General features: G+C 24.9%; 4 protein-coding genes across 6 annotated transcripts in view; 1 reads left to right on the top strand and 3 right to left on the bottom strand.

Moving 5' to 3' along the window:
• The window catches only part of LOC122856916 (transcription factor AP-2-epsilon), a 112,194-nt gene extending 108,571 nt beyond the window's left edge, over positions 1 to 3,623 (bottom strand). The window contains exons 1-3 of the mRNA XM_044158823.1: positions 3,510 to 3,623; positions 3,222 to 3,346; positions 2,276 to 2,527 (exon numbers count right to left, since the gene is read on the bottom strand). The gene's annotated coding sequence lies outside the window, so the exon portion shown is untranslated. The remainder of the gene's footprint in view (positions 1 to 2,275; positions 2,528 to 3,221; positions 3,347 to 3,509) is intronic.
• On the bottom strand, positions 4 to 1,763 carry LOC122856919 (tRNA:m(4)X modification enzyme TRM13 homolog). Its single transcript, XM_044158829.1, has 6 exons — positions 1,459 to 1,763; positions 1,133 to 1,323; positions 870 to 1,055; positions 560 to 799; positions 250 to 496; positions 4 to 178 (listed from the first exon to the last, which is right to left on the bottom strand). The coding sequence occupies exons 1-6, from the start codon at positions 1,656 to 1,658 to the stop codon at positions 4 to 6; spliced, it is 1,239 nt and encodes a 412-aa protein (XP_044014764.1). The 5' UTR covers positions 1,659 to 1,763.
• Positions 3,624 to 4,709: 1,086 nt separating the features above from the next.
• Positions 4,710 to 6,439, top strand: LOC122856914 (splicing factor 3A subunit 3). Its single transcript, XM_044158817.1, has 2 exons — positions 4,710 to 5,031; positions 5,116 to 6,439. The coding sequence occupies exons 1-2, from the start codon at positions 4,819 to 4,821 to the stop codon at positions 6,406 to 6,408; spliced, it is 1,506 nt and encodes a 501-aa protein (XP_044014752.1). The 5' UTR covers positions 4,710 to 4,818; the 3' UTR covers positions 6,409 to 6,439.
• A 391-nt stretch (positions 6,440 to 6,830) lies between these two features.
• On the bottom strand, positions 6,831 to 15,518 carry LOC122856913. Of its 3 annotated transcripts, XM_044158816.1 has the most exons (8): positions 15,397 to 15,518; positions 13,388 to 14,766; positions 9,192 to 9,686; positions 8,839 to 9,105; positions 8,542 to 8,808; positions 7,982 to 8,136; positions 7,583 to 7,860; positions 6,831 to 7,462 (listed from the first exon to the last, which is right to left on the bottom strand). In XM_044158816.1, the coding sequence occupies exons 2-8, from the start codon at positions 14,753 to 14,755 to the stop codon at positions 7,038 to 7,040; spliced, it is 3,255 nt and encodes a 1,084-aa protein (XP_044014751.1). In that variant the 5' UTR covers positions 14,756 to 14,766; positions 15,397 to 15,518; the 3' UTR covers positions 6,831 to 7,037. The 3 variants fall into 3 exon arrangements, with proteins under 3 accessions (XP_044014751.1, XP_044014748.1, XP_044014749.1); XM_044158813.1 differs by having other exon boundaries at positions 8,542 to 9,105; XM_044158814.1 differs by having other exon boundaries at positions 8,545 to 9,105.
• Between the last annotated feature and the right edge of the window lie 4,164 nt (positions 15,519 to 19,682).

The following is a 19,682-nucleotide window of genomic DNA, read 5'->3' as shown; positions in this document are numbered from 1 at the left end:
TATTCAATTTTTTCTTGTGGCAACAACACAAACATTTTCTAATGATATATCACGAGTTGTATAAAAATACAAACTACTTTGAAAACCTAAATTTTTTAAATACTCAATTCTTCCCCAATTGAGTAATGATTTTACTTTTCGACCAATTGATTCTTTTCTATCAAACTCCATTTTTTGACTGTAAATTAATTTTGTATTTTAATAAATAAATATATCATTTGTATGTTAAATAATAAAAATGTTATTTACGTTATTTGATCAATTGATGAATCCATTTTGTCTTTAGGAATTTTTGAAAAACCACATGTTGCCCAACTTGCTATACTGCATAAAATTGTAAAATCTTCTGGTGTAAAACCAGATGTTTCTAAAAATTTTTTTCCAGTATAAGAACCATAATTACACTGATGATGACAACAAAATGCAACAACTAAACCAGCAACACCTGAATTACTATCATCTTCCATTAATTTTGATAGACAACGAATTGTCAAATCTAAAAAAATAATTAAATAATTATAAAAAAATCATTTTAATATGTTTTTTTAAAAATCAATACCTGTTGCTGCACCACACAAATGTTTAGCTATTCCAACTTTATGCTTGATTGTTTTAATTTCATCAATTTTACTTAAACATAAATCGGCAATATCTGCTCGTATACGAATGACATTAACTGTTGATTGTCCATTTTTTAATCTATTGTCATTTTTGTGTCTATGACTTGAACGATCAACCAGCATTATCGTTGTTTTTTCACTATTTTTCAGCATTTGTGCAAGCCAGTAAGTTAATTTTCCTACGTTAAATTTAATTGAGTTAAATCAATTAGTAATTATTAATGTATATTTTGTTTGTAATTTATTTACCTTTTCCAGCACCAAATTCAATGAAACAAGTGTCATCTTTGGCAAGTCCAGCTCTCTCAATATGAGCAAGTAGTGAAGAATTTTGTATCAAATGTTTTTTAACATTTTTACCATATAATGGATTTTTTAATTCAGAAGCCAACACATCATGTTTCAGAATTAATTCATCAACACTTGGTAGTTTATCTGTTACCAAAAAAAAAAGTATTTAATTATTACAAATTAATGTTTGTTATTTTATGTAAATAATTAGACAATCATACCATAAGCAATTTCGACTTTTCGAATAATATTATCGACAACTTGTTGATCAAGATCAGACAGAGCTTTATGTTCAATGTTTAAATTATCTCCACTATTTATTCCATCAATAATATAGCCTGGACTTGCATCCATTAATTTTTTAGCATTGCATACTTTAAGATGTTTAGCCAATTTCACCTCAGAACATGTGCTGTAAATATTCTGTGGATTTATTTTATTTTGAAGTAATTAAAAATAATGAAAGTTAGGTTATGACCTTGTCCAGATGAGACTTAATGATAAATGAATAAATAAAAATATTAACAAAATGTGAAATTGTACTTACTGGCTATTATCAAGTGGACATGGAATTCTTTTATCTTTTATATTTTTTTGTTTACTTGTGTCATCTTCAGTTGACAAGTAAATATGTTCACCACAAAAATTATTTCCTTCTTTTGTACTCATTCGACAATAACGTTCTTTTCGTTGTACAAAATAATGACAATTCTCTTTTCTTGTCATCAACTCTTTAATGTTTGACATTTTTATAAAATATTTTTGTATTTTAAAAACTTATTTTGGATATAAACAAATTATAAATTGTGTAAAAAATACAACACGTTGATAATTGTTGGACGAAGTCTACTATTCTAGTTCTCCCTATTCCCCAAAATTAAATAGATATCTAGTTATATACCGGCCATTTTATATGATGATAATTCCGTTTTTCACATTATCAATGAAAATAATATTCAAAATTATTTCTTGAATTTTATAAATAACGTCATAAAATTATTATAATAAAAAAAAATATTTATGCTTACTTAAAAAGTAAAACACTGTATTGTTCAGCATGCACCAAATCATCAAATCACTTTTTATAACGCGGTATAAAAAAAATAAAATATAATATTGCGCTTTAAGCAGCAAATATTGATAGATTTAATTTAAAAAAAAAACAGCTTGGGATTTCTATGTACACTGATACATGTGTAAATGATAACGATAACGATATGTGTGCTCTAAGCAGTAGCATAGATATCCAATTGAAAGGTAGCTATTAAAGCAAAATGGGCAAAAGGGACTATCATTGAGTTTCAAAAATATAATAATCAATTACTTATTGCATCAATACAATTATTAATTTGATAAAATCCTACCTTTTAAGCGGATGTTCATCTCCCTGTGCTGGTCATCAAAATGTTCCAATGGCATGTAGATCATGATGTAGAAAGACCAGAGACCTAGGTCACGATGATCCATCAGCAACAGGTTCAATCATCACACACTGTCACATACACACAGCACATCACATTTGATCGCATTAATTACACTTTAACACATACTATCACTATATACTTTTTTTTGTCCACGACAATTTTAAATTTTTCATCATTACTTTTACACAACACCTGCAACAAAAAAAAAAAAAAACCAAAGCATATTAATTAAATGAGATTGAAATACATGAGTTATTGTTGATGTCTCTTAATTATTTACTCAATAATAAACTATTTAATATGAATTAGTATTTTACTTGTTTATCTAATAGTTATTTATGATAAATTTGATATTTTTATAATTTGAAAATGGTTTGTAAATAGCAAAAGAAGATCTCGAGTCAATCTCTGTTCACACGTACATGTGATTCAGAGAATATTTTGTACTAGAGGCGGATGCTTCTGGCGCAACGTGTTGCGACTGAATAATAATAATAGCAATTTACTCTGAATATACCTTAAATTTAAATGTATGAAGCTTAACAAGCAGTTTAAATGTTTATCAATAGCAACAATAGGAAGTACATTAGCATCAAATTCAATAACACCAGCATCATGTGATATTATTGATTTTTGTGGACAAAGGCTGATAAAGGATTATTGGACAATTCATGAGAGATTGAAATTTAATTAAACTGGATAATAAAGCTAAGGAATGATTTTTCATTATCAAGGATTCATCATATCATTGTTTTTTTGAAGCTAAAGATGATAGAAATGGTTTTTTTTTTATTTTTGTTACTGATGTTAGCTAAATTATCAAATTGTCTAGGATCAATTTAATTGTCTTGAAACTGCTTGTTAACAAAAACTAAATTCGACGTACCTTATGACACTTTCAACAGTATTGTCATTTTCTTGGAATTTTTCATGTAATATTATAACATACAAGCAATGAAAGTTGATTGAATTGATACAGTAATTTTTTCCACATGAATAAATTGAGTGTATCTGTAACAATAAAGAAAAAAAATAAGATACTTTTATTTTTTTATCATAAATTCATTATTCTATTAATGTATTTATATACAACTGATAAACGATAGATATATAATACTCTATTTTTAATATTAATTGACAAAAAACAAGCTGAATAACAATTATCGTTATTTACCTGTGACCATTTTGCATTGTAAATGCACTGGTGCCTGTCCACTCTAAAATATCTAAGGATATAAGCAAAGCTTTTTGCACTTGTCATGTCATTTTAACAAATAATTCCTGATTATCTTTTTGTTTTGTTTTAATTTTGTGGCGTCTGTAACATTAAATAATAAAAAATATTTAAATTTTTGTTGCTATTACCATAATTAATTATTTATTTATAATTTCACTATTTATTGTATTATGAGATAAATGCTAATAATAATTATTATTATTTACCTTAGGCTATTTTTTGTTGTAAATGTCATGACATCTGTTCAGGTTTCATAACTTTTGACATATCCAAGAAAATCTGTAATTTTTTTACACAAAAATGTTCAATTAATGTTCTTTTATTATTTTATATAATAATATTGCATGTTTAACAATTATTTATTGTAAAAAATATCACTTGACTTGCAACGACAAAGAAACCTAACCTCAAATTCGTTTTTGCATCATAATTAATTTATTATTTATAATTTCACTATTGTTTATACGTATTATTTGTCGACTGACAAAAACAAAGCTAACAATAATAAAAAATATTTACCTGCGGCCATTTTGTGTCATAAAATTCCATAGTGTCCTTTCGTGACCCGGCCGCTTTTGGACGTTTTAAACAATATCAATTTGTGACTAAAATACATGACATCCAGCAATAATTATGCACTCAAATAGTAGCTAGCAAGTTAATGAGTCGATTTATTATAAATAAATAATTAATTGTTACAATTTAATGTTAAATATTTCACTATAAAACAGGAGCACGTCAACACGTAATATTTTTTTTTTTCCAACTGAAAATATTTTTTTTTATGAGAAAGTCATGAGAATTTTAGAAATTGACTGTCGCGCCGCCACACGACGGGAATATAAATCATTATTAAACAAGTTAATATTTCTGCCGTATGGCAGCGCTCAAGTTTTAAAAATTCAAATTTTTTTTTTATTCATTATTTTATTGTTGTTTTAATTATTATAAACAACAGTAAACTGAATAATAATAATTGTGATTATTTACCTGAGACAATTTTGAATTATGATGTTTACTTTTATTAATAATTAATATAAATATAAAAAATATATAATTGTCGCTGACAAAAAAAAAAGCGACAAAATCCCGTGAGATTAGATAAATATTTAAAGCAACGTCATTCGCCATCTTGATATTTATCAACAACGCTTTGACTTATTCCACTGTTTTTTATTTTTTACAACATTTAATTATAAAGTATTTAATATTGTATAATTGTTAATAATATTGTTAATAATTAAAAATGGAAACAATATTGGAACAACAACGTCGTCATCATGAGGAAAGAGAACGATTGATTGATTCAATGGTCAAAGAATTATTGCATAAAAAGCCGGGTCACCGAGAAAACATTAACTCAGAGTATCGTTTAAAAATGTTGCTAGATAATTTTATGGATAGTACATCAAAATTACAAGAATTATATGAGGATAAAGATGGTCAAAGAAAAGAAGAGGTAAACGTTTTATTGCATTATTACTATTTTAATTAATAATTTGTCAATTATAATTGTATAATTTAATTATTTTATTTATTTTAGGTTCAAGCATTATCTGGACCAAATGAATTTTCTGAATTTTATTCACGTCTTAAGTCAATAAAAGATTTTTATCGACGTCATCCAAATGAAATAAGTGTACCAATGTCTGTTGAATTTGAAGAATTAACAAAAATGCGTGAAAATCCAACTGAAGAATTATCAAATTTAGTACAATTTACTGATGAAGAAGGCTATGGTAAATATCTTGATTTACATGAATGTTATGAAAAATATGTAAATTTAAAAGGTATTGAAAAAATTGATTATATATCATATTTATCAACATTTGATCATTTATTTGATATATCACGTGAACGTAAAAATGCTGATTATCGTAGATATGTTGAAGCACTGCTAGAATATTTATCAAATTATATAACAAGAGTTAAACCACTTCATGATATTGATGTTGAACTTGAGGATGCACGTAAAGAATTTGAAATACAATGGGAAAATAATACATTTCCTGGTTGGCCAAAAGAAACTGGTTCAGCATTAACAAATGTTGGTGCACATTTAGAGCTATCAGCATTTTCATCATGGGAAGAATTAGCATCACTTGGTTTAGATAGATTAAAATCAGCATTAATGGCACTTGGTTTAAAATGTGGTGGTACATTAGAAGAAAGAGCACAAAGATTATTTAGTACAAAAGGTGAAGCATCACTTGATCCAAATTTACTTGCTAAAAATAATAAAAATAAAAAAATTGGCAAAGGTAAAGATATGGAAAAACAAAAAGATATTGCACGTCTTGAATCACAAGTATATAGATTGGCTGAATTAGTTACAAGTCAAAGATTATCAACAAAAGAAAATGTACAAAGAAAACAAGCAAGAACAGAGGGTGAACGTGGTGATTCAGATGCTGATGCAAGTGCAAGTGAATCAGATGATGATGATGATAATGAAGTACCATATAATCCAAAAAATTTACCACTTGGTTGGGATGGTAAACCAATACCATATTGGTTATATAAACTTCATGGTTTAAATATAAGTTATAATTGTGAAATATGTGGTAATTTTACTTATAAAGGACCAAAAGCATTTCAACGTCATTTTGCTGAATGGCGCCATGCTCATGGTATGCGTTGTCTTGGTATACCAAATACAGCACATTTTGCAAATGTTACACAAATTGAGGATGCATTGGCACTTTGGGAAAAATTAAAAACTCAAAAACAAGCTGAAAGATGGCAACCAGAACAAGAAGAAGAATTTGAGGATTCACTTGGTAATGTCGTTAATAGAAAAACATATGAGGATCTTAAACGACAAGGACTATTGTAGAAAAAAAAAAAAAAATCATTAATAATACTTATCGAAACACACACAAAATTGTACGACTCTTCATTAATAAAAATCATTTTAAAATTTATATTTTTTTTAAATACTCTACTAATTTTATTTTTAACTTTCAGAGTCACGTGATTATATGCTAATTTTTATATTTTATTTTTGATAAATATTAACCATCATTATTATCTGGTATTATCAAAATTTCGAAATGGAATAATTCATCAGCATTGCCAATGGAATAAAATGAAAAATAATTTTTTTTTCAAGGTAATAATCTTGGTTTTTTTTTTTTTTTTAAATAACATTAAGTAATTTTTATTTATTTATTTATTTATTATTAAATCGTACATTGAACAATCAATCTATTTTACCTGAATGCATGAACAAATTAAAAAAAATGTAAAAAAATCTAGTTCCTGCTAAAATCTTAATAATAATTAAATTAAAATAAACCTGACAACATTCATGGGTTCATTTAATCAATGATTTAAAACTTTTTATCTTGATCATTAAAATGACATAATGAAAAGATAAGATTTATAATTTTCACTTATGCTATGGGAAAAAAAAAAAAAAAGCAAAAAAAAAAATCATTTTAAATTGGATTCAGTCGTGATAAATTATTTGGGAGGTAGATATTGAGGAGCTTGATAAATATTAATTCCAGATGTTGATAATTCAATGACTTGTGGTACATCTGTTGTTGTTTGTTGTTGTTGTTGTTCTATTTCAGTTGGATTATCCAATACATATTTAATCCAAGCATAATCAATAGTTGCAAATGTTGTAACTTGATCAATTGGTGAACATCCAGTCTCTTGTGTGTAAACACCCATTATTGCATAATTACCATCACCTCTGTCACAAGCCAATGGACTACCAAGATCAACCTGACACATATTATTATTTTGCCTGTGGGCTTTTGCACATACAAGGCTGTCATCAATGTCAATCTTTGATTCAGCTCCTTCAAGACGTTGCAGACATTCTTGTTTACCAATTACGTCAACATCAATTGAGTGCATCAATGCACCAGCAACATGGTCTACAAGAAAATAAAATAAATTGCTTAAATTAAATCTTGAATTACAAATTATCTTGGTGAGTTGATAATTTTTTTTTTTCTCCTATTATAATTATTAGTAAAGAAAAAATTATAACATACTTTCAATGATGAATTTTCCCCATCCAGTTGAGATACATTTCATGTCTGGTGTTGGTAACTTTTCACTTAGACATATTGTATCAACATGACGATCTAATTTAACTGGATGTTCCAATAATAAAACAGCAACATCATAAGCAACTGATCCTGATTGATAGCCTGGATGTGATACAACTTGTTTGACAAATACAATTTCAAAAGGTAATGGTTCTTGTTCTTTTAATTCATATCCTAATTTCCATTCGCCAACTTTTATTGATATATCCTGTGGTTTGTATCTAATTGAAAAATATTTCAAAATTAAATCATGCGGTTTTTTTATTTTATTTTATTTTTTTACTATTAACATGTCCTTGGCCTACATGTTTATAAATGTTTATTTATTAAATTGCGACTTACCCATCAACACATCTTGCGCTAGTCAATACTGCGTTTGGTGCAATAAGTGCACCACCACATAAAATTGATTTTTTCTGAAGTGATAAAACCATTACTTGCCAAGGTATTTCACCAAATGCAACATCCTCGTCTTTCAAATATTCTGGTCGTTCTACCTTTATTAAAACAATAGAAATCAATGATAATTTTTTAAAACCAACACATATAAATTAAAATAAAATTTAAAATAAACAACACAATCTTATTTTTATCAAAATAAATTCATCTTTTAATAATATCAAAATAATATTTTTTTTTTTTCTTCAAATAAATTATTTAATTGTTAAAAAATAAAAAAATAAATTAACATTTTGTTAATAATTTTAACATTACAATTAAATTAAAAGAAAAAAAAAAAAAGAAAAATGTTATTTTAATATTTTATTTTTCATAATAAACACATTTTATTTTTATTTTTATTTTTTTTTATAAAAAAAAAAAAAATTAACAATCAAGATATAGGATATGAAGTTTAGAGTTGATAGATAAATTGACTAACAAGAGCATGGACATTTTTGACTTACTGAATTTTTAACACCACACTGAGTTCCAGGTGTATGTGGTGAAATGACTGTTAGTTTGACATTTGTGCTTGATGGTTCATCAACGATAACTTTGTTGAATGGTATTGGTGCAATAGGATAATTTGGAATAACTTGTTGTGGTTTTTGAAATATTGGTACAACAGATGGTGCAAATGGTTGAATAAATGGTTTTGGTGATGTATAAACATTGGATTGTTCAATTCTTTGTGGTGTTGTGTATAAGGGTGCTGATGTTGTATAAATTTGACGGGTTGGTTGTGGAGTTGTATAAATTTGACGGGTTGGTTGGGGAGTTGTATAAATTTGACGTGGTGGTTGTTGGGTTGTGGATATAACACTTGTGAAGGATGTCTTGACAGGATTTCCATTCTTCTTTTGTGGTGGACGATTTTTTTGAATGTTGAGATAGGATGGGAAACCTTGTTCATCATATGTTCCATCAAAGTCTGCTGGTAATTTACCAGTTGGCCATGGATCAGTATAATTTGGATCACGACAACAAACTCCATCCTGTTTTGGTGGTCCTGGTATTGTGCAACTCTAAAAAAATTGATAAAAAAAAATAATAATATTAAATTTATATATTAATTAATTATTTTACTTGGTTATTTATTTATTAAACTTACACTAAGTGCAACTCTTTGTAAAAGTTGTTCTTGAGTTAATGACATTCTTGTTGAACTTATAACTCCATCTTTACCACATAAACTTGATTCAACACATAATAATGCAGCAGCACAACCACCAAGATCAAGATGAGTTGGTGCTGGTTCAATTGGTTTTCTTGTTGGTGGTGGTGGTGGTGGTGTTGTTGTTGGTTTTGGTTTTATAACATTTTCAATAGTATTTGATGGATTACCATCTGGTGGCAAATATCCATTTAATGTTCCACCTCCACTACCTTTTGATACATGATCACCAGAATTAAAATCAAAATCTTGATCAATATTAGCATCACCAAATAATCCATTTGATTGATCTGGATGATAAATTATTCCATTGTTACCAGGTAAATTAACATTACCAAAAACAGTACTTTCTGGTGATTGATCATTATTTACAACTGAATAATCATTCTTTATGTTACAACAAACTTCACGATTAACATCACACTGTTGATTCTGTAAAATATTTAAGAGATAAAAAAATATTTCATTTAATTTATGATAATTTAAAAACTTTTTTTTATAATCATTCACATCACACAAAGTTTGGTGTATGAGTTAATATTCCAAACTGTGTTTTGTAATGAGTTTTTTTAAATTTTATTTTATGTTTGCCTCATAAAAATTTATTTTATGAGAAACAAAAAAAATAAATAAATAAGAAGAAAAGGCAATTGATAAAAAAAAAAAAAAAAAAAACATTATGGCCCATTACATGGTTTGTAATATAAATGTTTATTGATCGAGATACACGTTAAATAAATTTTATTTTTTATTTAACACGTGTTATTTTTCATACGAGCTTTCATTTTTTAAATTTATTATCAAATATCGTTAAATATTCTATGACAACAAGCTAGTAATTAATTTTTAATATTTTCATTTGATTAATCATCAGTTACTTTTTTTTTTTTTACTGATGAAGTATTAATTATACATGAGAAATTAAATGGTAAATATAATCATGTAATTAAAGTAACTGACATGTTGTACTCGGTAGTACAAATTGAGCAATCTTTTTTTTTTTTTTCTTCTTATTTTCTCTTCTAAATTTCATAATAGCAACAAATTAGTTTATACGATTTCCCATTGAATTAAAAAATTAAAAAAAAAAAAGGTAATAATATTTTTGTGTGTGTGTGCATCGAATTGAGAGTGATGATTAAATGTGAAAATACGAAGGTTACCAAACGACCTCAGGTACATTGAACTCCGAACAAGGCAGACAACATATTTTTTTATTTATTTTTATATTTTTTCATCTCAATAAATATTTAAAGGTCAAAATTATTTCATGGATATTTAAGTTACTACATTTTAAATCAATGGAATTTTTGAAAAAAAAATTAAACAATAATTTATTTAAATAAAAAAAAATTATATAAAATAATAAAAATTTACGTTATTGAATTTCAATGCAAAAGGAGACAAGTGAAATTCATTTATATATATATTTTTTTTTTGAACGTAAATTGGTATATTTTAAATTCTCAAGTGTAATTTAATTCAACTGGTTGTGAAATTTTTAAAAGAGAAAAATAATAAGTAATATGTGTGTGCACCTGCAAAAGTTAACCAAACCCAAAATAAGAATTAACAGAAGAAGAAGAGAAAAAAAAAATAATAATTTTCTCATAAATTTATAAATTGAAAATTTTATATAATGATGAAATTATTGTTTTTTTTTTTTTTTTATAATAAACTAAGAAATTAATTAATTTTTTTATTATCTTAGACAAATATAATAGTGATTAAAAATAATACACATCAAAAGTGATTGTAGATTTGATTTTATGATAAATGAAAAAAAAAGCAAATAAAAGAGTTTTTATTTATCTTGAATTTAATTATTCAAAGAGTCAAGAAATCTCGTTATTTATATATTAATATATAAAAATACGACAGCAATATGTTAGAATAAAAAATCTATTTCTTAATTATTATTCAAATGATTATCAATGAAGCTGTCATGTTAAGTAAATACTCATCTTTGCCCCAGTAAATAATCAACACTATGCTTGTTATAATAATTGAAATAAAAAGAAAAATAATAATAATAATAAAATCATGATTATGAAATAAATAATATTTATATAAATAAATTAATAAAATGTTGTGTATCATGTAGGTGGGTGGCGAAAGGTAATAAATATAAATTTAATCGTGAAAGTCATTGGCGAGAGATAACTTAATGGAAGATTCAATTCTTCAAGGTAATCAGCCACATTGTTTTAATTAACAACAAAAAAAATTATTATTTTTCATTTTAAAATATTGAATTTATATATATTATTAAATTTCATTATTTATTTTATTTATTAAAACAAAAAAGTATATATTTATCATGAATTTTCCAATTATTATATTGCTGAATTTGTTTTTTTTTTTTTTTTTATTATTTTCGAATGTGTCAGATCAAAAAATTCTCATGACATAACAACACTTTCGCCGATCTATCAAACTTTGCATAAATGAAGAAATAAATATGCGTGAAAAAAAAAAAAATATATACGTCTGAACCACGAAAAATATGAATAAATAAAATGACTTTGATATTTGACCTGAAGTATAAATATTTAACTGCAAAAAAAAAAAAATTATTGAAAAGTAATTTCCCCTTTTAATTTGCAAAGATATAAGTCGTCTCATCAAAATCATATATTTTATTATTTATAAAAAAAATAATTAAATAAATTTTAAATAAAATTTTTCTCTTTAATTATTTTAGATGATACTTAAACATTACCAAATTTAATTTAACAATTTCTCTGTTGCATAAATGCATTTAAAAAAAAAAGTAATAAAAAAAGAAACAAATTATTTATGATTGTTTTAATAATAATAATTTATTTTTTTTAATTGTTATAAAAGAGTAATTAAAATTTTATTGAGAAAAAATTGATGAAAATTTTTTTTAAATTATCAAATTATTTAACAAGATTTATTTAATTAATTAATTTATCTTTTTTTTTTTGTTTCGTTTGGTAATCAGTCTTTTCGTATTTTCGATATTAAATAATCATCATTCAATGTATGTTAATTTATGTTAATAATATCGCAGGGTGCGTATTCAATGTAACCATTAAATATTTAATTGATATCATCGACGATTTAGTCAGTTGCATATATTTTTTTTTTTTTTTTTTGAGGAGGAATTTTTGTTTGAGACTTTCCAAATTTGGAAATACATGAGGATTGATGTCCTCGATTGGTATGTAATTACACTTTGGCAGATAAAAAAAAAAACAAAAAAAATAAAGCTGCTCTGAAAATGATATCATAAGTAATTTCTGAATCCCGCCCATCAAAAAAAAAATTAATGTAATCATTTTTTTTTTTTTTGGTCTTTCCAAAACGAATTTCGTTGTTTCAACGTTTTCTGATGACGTACTTTAGATTATCAACGTGATAAATTTATCAAGTTGTGTTAATTGAATCAGTATCATCAACTAAACCATATCGACTTTAAAAAAAAAGCTTTCAATTTTTTTTAATTTTTTTTTTAAACATAAATAATATCGCATAATTAACGCATCTTATCTAAAACTTCAAAAAAAAAAATAATTAAATACCGGAAAATTAATTATCGAAATATATTGCGATTAAATATATTTTATTTTTTATTTTTATCATTCACGTGAAAGTTATATCCATATTTTTTTTTTGCTTTAATCATCAAGATCGTTGTGGTAAAATTGATAATTTCGTAATGATCGAAAGAAATATTATAAAATGATGATCTAATGATGACGATTTATAAGTAAATCGCAAAGGCGTTTGATTGACCATTAAAATATATTTAATAATAAACAAATAATAATATTTTTCGATATGATAAAAATCATTTAATCTCTAAAAAAAGAAAACGAAATATTAATCACGATATATCTCAAAAAAAAAAATTACATGTCCGGCATTGAAATTTATATATTTGACGATTAAAAAATAATAAAATATATTTTGCTACCGTGTTGATTAAAAATATATAATTCCCACGCGATTTTATAAATATTGCGTAAGATATTTTAATTTAAAACTTTAAAAAATGAAGAAAAAAAAACGTGATTGTGCCATAAACAAAAATAGATGTTGAGTATTATTGAATAATGCATGTGTTGTTATTTAAAAATAAAATATTTAAAAAAAATTTAACTCACGCCAGATCGTACTTGTGTTAGTCCCTGGAAATTTTGACTAACATATCCATTGTTACACAAATTTTTAGCAACACATATTTTTCCTTGTCCACTGCATGTTAATTTAAGTCCAAATCCACTTTGTATATTTTGTTGTTCATAATTATCATATGATTGATCATAATTTTTATTTGGTACATCATTTTCATATGGTGGTAATTCAGTACTTTGTGGTACTTGTGGAATTGAATTTACAAATTGATTATTTGAACCAAATGTTGAAGCTGAATTACCATTTGAAAATGAATTTGCTGATGCAGAAGCTGATGCTGTTGCTACAGCTGATGCTTGTGATGATCCAACACCGGCATTATTAAAGAATGGATTACCAGCACCAATTGTTTTAATAGTTGTTGATGATATTTGTTCTGATGGATATGCATTTGCTGATGCTGCAGCTGAAGCTGATGCTGATGCTGATGCTGTTGCTTGTGATGATCCAAAACCTGCATTATTAAAGAATGGATTACCAGCACTAATAGCCTTGGCAGTAGTTGATGATATTTGTTGTTTTGGATATGTATTTGCTGATGCTGCAGCTGTTGCTGATGAGCCACCATTTAAAAATGGATTTTTTGAGTGATCTTGTTTGTTGTAATTTTCTTTAATTACACCAGTTTGGAATGATCCAGAATTAAATGATGATACTGATGATGATGAAACACCACCTTGAAGGAAAGGATTACCATGTAAATTAAGAGTTACTTGTCCAATTTGACTTGATCCAGGTGTTACAGCATTGCCTTTATTAGAATTACATCCTGCTGATGAACAAACAACAGATGTTTTTTTATTTGATTCAAAAGGACTATTATTTCCCATCCACCAGTATTGATTATTTCCTGTTTGTTGTTTATAATTTTCTCCACTATAATGACCACTCTTGACAGCATTATGTTGTTCACGATCATTTTTAGATAATTCATCAATATTATCAGGACGATAATGAGCTGAATGAAAACCTTGTGGAATACCTCTATATTCAGATTGTGATAATTCATCATATTTATCATTTTTATGTGCATCATTAGTGCATTTAGAAGCACCATGTATATGTCCATCAGCATGAGCATTTGCTTCAGCATGTGCATTAGCATTTGCTACAGCATAAGCATTAGAATTAGCTTCAGCACGAGCATTTGCACTTGATGATGCATATGCATTTGATACAGCATTTGCTGATGCATAACCATTAGCTTCTGGTGATTCTTCATAATTTCCAATATTTAAATTAGCATGAGTTTGACTGTGTGCCTCGGGTATCTTTGTATATGGACTTGCATTGATAAATGCAACTGCACAAAGCAGTAAAATTGTTGTTCTCCTCATTATTTGAGCACCTTTTATATGAAATAAATAAAAATATATCTATGAAACTTTATGAAATTTTTAAAACACATATGATAAACATTTTGGATATTTATTTATTTATTCATTTATATATTCTAATTATGATGATGATGTTTTACTATAAATTTATCAAAACAAAAATAATAAAGTATTTTTAATTTGACTATTAAAAAAAAAAAAAAAAAAATTTAGCAAATAATTAAAATAATAATGATTAATTTATTATTATATACTGAGTATTTCTATCAACCCGTTTGTGACCTTCAACTTGAACCTGACTTGATGCAACATAAATGGCACTATTAATTATTTTTACAGTCTATTATTGATTACTCTATTGATGTTTCAATTATAAAATAAAATCAACACTTAACACCCATAATAAAAACACTTTTCTTTTCTTTTTTTTATCATTAATGACTTGAGAATGTTTTTTTTTTTTTTTTTATAACACAAAAAATAATCGATGACACTTGGTAGTTTAATTGATAATTGATGATCAACAATCACACACAATTAAAAATATATAAATGAATAAATAAATAAATGAAATAGTTAATTTTAAATAAATAAAAAAGGCTGATGTTGATTTACACGAGTAACTTTTGGGATTTACTCACCTGGTTGGTGTTCCCCGTGAAATAACACGTATATGTATCGCTTTAAAGAAAGTTAGTTGACTGGCGACGCCTCCATATCCTGGCTACTCTTATACCATCTTCAGCGGTATGTTGTATCCCCCCCTTCTCTACATGATATACAAATAAATAAATAAAATAAAAAAATATTAAAAAATAAAAATAACAACTCCTCTTGTCCTTCGGCATTCTATCCCAGGTCGGTTTTGCTTGACCATCGCGTTTGGTCCATCCGCGTATATTCCCATTCCACTTTTGCTTCAAATCTTGTTTTTTATCCTATTTATTTTATTATTATTATTTATTTTTTTATTCACATTCGATTTCACTGTCTCTTTTTTTTTTTTTTAAATTTATTTTCAATTTTGTTATTTTTTATATATATATTTTATTTTTTTTCGGGACCATCTCTTTGACATCCTCAACCTTGAAGCACAGTGTTATTATGAAAACGAATTAAAATCTTTGCGATCACTAAATCTCCCATTATCACTAGTCCAATGAAATAATATAAAAATTTAGCTACTTAATTTTTTTTTACTTTCGCTATTTCGCATTATGATTCATCATTCAATCAAATAATTTTTTTTTCCAATAATAACTATACAATTGAATCATCATGATTATTAAAATCACTTAAATTTATATTTTGAAATATATATTTTGTAATTAATCAAAATTAATAATCTCTTGAATATATAATTTACATATTATATATATATTTTTTTTTATATGTAATATTTAACAATGAAATTTCTTTTAATTTTTTTTATATTATGTAAAAAATTTTATTTAATTATATATAACTTTTAAATAAAATTTTTTAATTTCTTTTCTTTCTTTTAAAAAACAGGAATATATAATGGATTGGAATTTTCATTCCGGAACTATGGAAATAAAAAGGGGCTGGCAAATATTCAACTGATGATGTGTTCATGTGTTTCGGTGGAACAACCCGAGTGATAAACTTGTTTGGTATTTTTAAAGAAGTCAAGGACAATATTATATATATATTCATGTGAGGCGTTAATGTTAAATCCTGCTTATATTTATATCATTCCATGGCCATGCTAAACGAGACAATGCACCAGGTAAATATTATATATTAACAATATATACGTATCCAATTCCCTTGTGACTTCATCGTGTGATATTTTCAGATTCAAAATAAAAAAAAAGCACATATTTTTTTACAACGTGGAGGGTCGATTGACTTGGTCAGAATGCGAAATGACCTATTGATATATATGATAATTTATTAAGACAATTTTATTGTTGTCATTGCATTTAAATAAAATGGTATTGTCACCCTCAACTTTAAAACGTTAAATTGTCATTTTATGTTATGGATGGAATTTGAGTGGGTTTTAAAAATTATATAAACCTTGATAAATGTACCCACGTATTTTGGATTATTCGATGTGATTCATAATCCATGACGTCTTTAATATGATGAAATCATATTGATGCAGTGACACAAATAATTTTTTAACATAAAAATTATTGTCTTTTATGATTTTTTATTTTTTATTTTTATTTTGATGACATCAGTTGTGTTGTAGGTATAGGTATATTTCCAAATATATTTTTATCTAATTTTATTGAATTTTTATTTTTTATCTTCCGCATTATTGCTAAAGATTGTATGGTTTTTTTTGAAATATTTTTCTCAAGATAATACTTTGTTACCTTGTTTATAAATTCTTGAAAAAAAAAATTTTCATAATTTTAAATTAATCAGTAGTTTAAAGAATAAATTAATGATCAATTTTATATATTTAATAGATTGTAAAATTTTGAAATTTCTAATTTTATTATAAATTAAATATTTATTGATTATTTAATTTTTTTTTTCCTTGAAAATTAAGGTAATTAAACAAAATTATATTTTGTTTATTTAATTTTATTTAAAAATAATAATTGTTTCAAACAAGTATCGGTATTTCAATTCGATCTCTTAAAATCAGAATTTTAATTTTTTTTTTTTCATCCACTTTCTCCATTTAATTTCGATTTTTTTTTTATTTCGGTAATTCTTGTTGTTGTTGTTTTTGTTGTTGTTGATATTTTTTTTTTTTTTTTGTCATATTATATTTAAGCTACAAGCATGTTGTTGTGTTGTACGTAAATATTTGCAGGGGACCTTTTACTTGATGCACACGTAATTTTTAAATATTTAATTTTTTTATTTTTTTTCAATACCCGGGCTTTACGATGCCCCAGGCTTTATGATACGTTTCACTTTGCACATATATCAAATAACGCCCAAACATAATATCTATTTAAATTGAATTAAATTCACCATAAAATATGTCCTATTTAATATGTATGTATTTTTGGGAAAAAATTATATATTTTACACAATTTATACGAAAAAAAAAAAAATTTCAAGGTTTTATAAACTATAAAATAAAACCTTGATAATAATACATGATGGAAATATTATAAATATTTTGACATCATAAAGATTTAAATAAATTCTCATCTGCTTTCATTTTTTTTTTAAAATATTTATTTTTTGATATATAAAATTATGAAACTATATATATAAATTTTTTTTCTGTTAATTATTTATTTGCACACTAAACATTTTTATTAATTATTAATTTCTTGCAATATTAAAATACTTGTGTGTATTTTTTTTTTTTTTTTCATTTTTTTGGTACCTGTTATTCCGTTATGAAACGAAGGAAAGTTTATTTAATTTTTTTTTTTGTTTTTTCTTTAATTTTAAATATGTCTTTATATGATGCAACAATCTAGCCACGTGAGGGTACTTCGATTTTAATAAATCAATCTATACTAATATGAAATTTTTCACACGTAAAATTAACGCCTCGTATAATAAAAGTAAAAAAATATCATTTTATTTATTATACACGAATGATATTTTTTAATATTTATTTCTTTGTAAATTTGGTTTTTTTTTTTTCATTTGATTTATTATTTATCAGAAAAAAAATGTAAGCTTTTTTTTTTTGGTCAAATTCTTTAATCTGACATGCATGAGGATAAATGTTTGGACTTTGTTTTATGAACTCCAATGAAATTTAACAATGTATGAAATAATAATTTCAATATTGAAAAAAATTACTTGAATATATTTATAAATTTAAAAATTATTTAGAATATTATACTTTTAAATTTTTTCTAAAGAATATATTTTTTTTAAATTAAATTTTAAATTACTAAAGATGTCCAGATTATCAAAAACTTGTGGTGTCTTTGATTGATGCTGATATTATTACAATTATCATCAAAAAAAAAAACAAAAATAAAAGAAAATATGTGTTCGAAGGAAAAACCTTGAATTAACTAAAATTCAAGTGAAACTAAATATTACGTGTGTATCTTTAAAGATTCATTTTTTTTTTTACGATTTAAAAATTCCTGAATCACCATCAGGAACTCAGTCATGTTCTTCCATGATCACATGATTTTTTTTGCCTTTTTTTTTGATAATTTAAAACCAATTTTTATTATAAAAATTTCCATAATGACACATGTAATATAATAATTGAAGATATTAAAATAATATATAAAAAAATAATAATAATTTTGGGCGACGAGTTGGCGACGAATATATATATTTATAAGATATGCAGTCTCATACAGCCTCGAACAGCCTTGCCTCGGGAAATATAATATTTTAGGCAACGTTGTAACGGATCGTGCCACAAAATATGAACGAATAAATTTATACAGTTGTCCCAATACATTATTGAGTCATCCCTCCATCTATATATGTATTTATTTTATTTATTTTTTATTTTTTCGATTACTATCAGATTGTATTATTCAACACCCTTTTTTACTCTTTATTTTATTTTTTCATTTCATTGTATTATAAATTTTTATTTATTTATATTTTTTCATTTAAATAATAAATTAAATAATTAGGTATTTTTTTTTCATTAAAAAATACATAAATAAATAATTTTTTTCCATTGAGATTTGTAAATTTATTATTATTTTTTTTTTTTTATTACAAATAAAATTAAGAATTATTTTAAAATAAATTAATAAATTAAAATTTAATTTACCAATTTATTAAATTGATGAAAAATTTATTTTATTTTCTATTAAAATTTAAATATCATTTGATAAAAATAATCATTTATTGAATCATAATTAAAATACAAATAAACAAATGATAAGAAAAATATTTTAATATATAATATACTCGTAATGTGTCGTGTATGATAATCATTATAATCATTGTCATGAATGACGAAACACCTTAATGCACAACTGCATCCGGATACTCG

Source organism: Aphidius gifuensis, linkage group LG5 (genome assembly GCF_014905175.1).
Source record: "Aphidius gifuensis isolate YNYX2018 linkage group LG5, ASM1490517v1, whole genome shotgun sequence".
In the NCBI taxonomy this organism is placed as follows: Eukaryota; Metazoa; Arthropoda; class Insecta; order Hymenoptera; family Braconidae; genus Aphidius; species Aphidius gifuensis.
The sequence above is the reverse complement of the archived record's forward strand: the minus strand, read 5'-3'. Positions and strand labels throughout refer to the sequence as shown.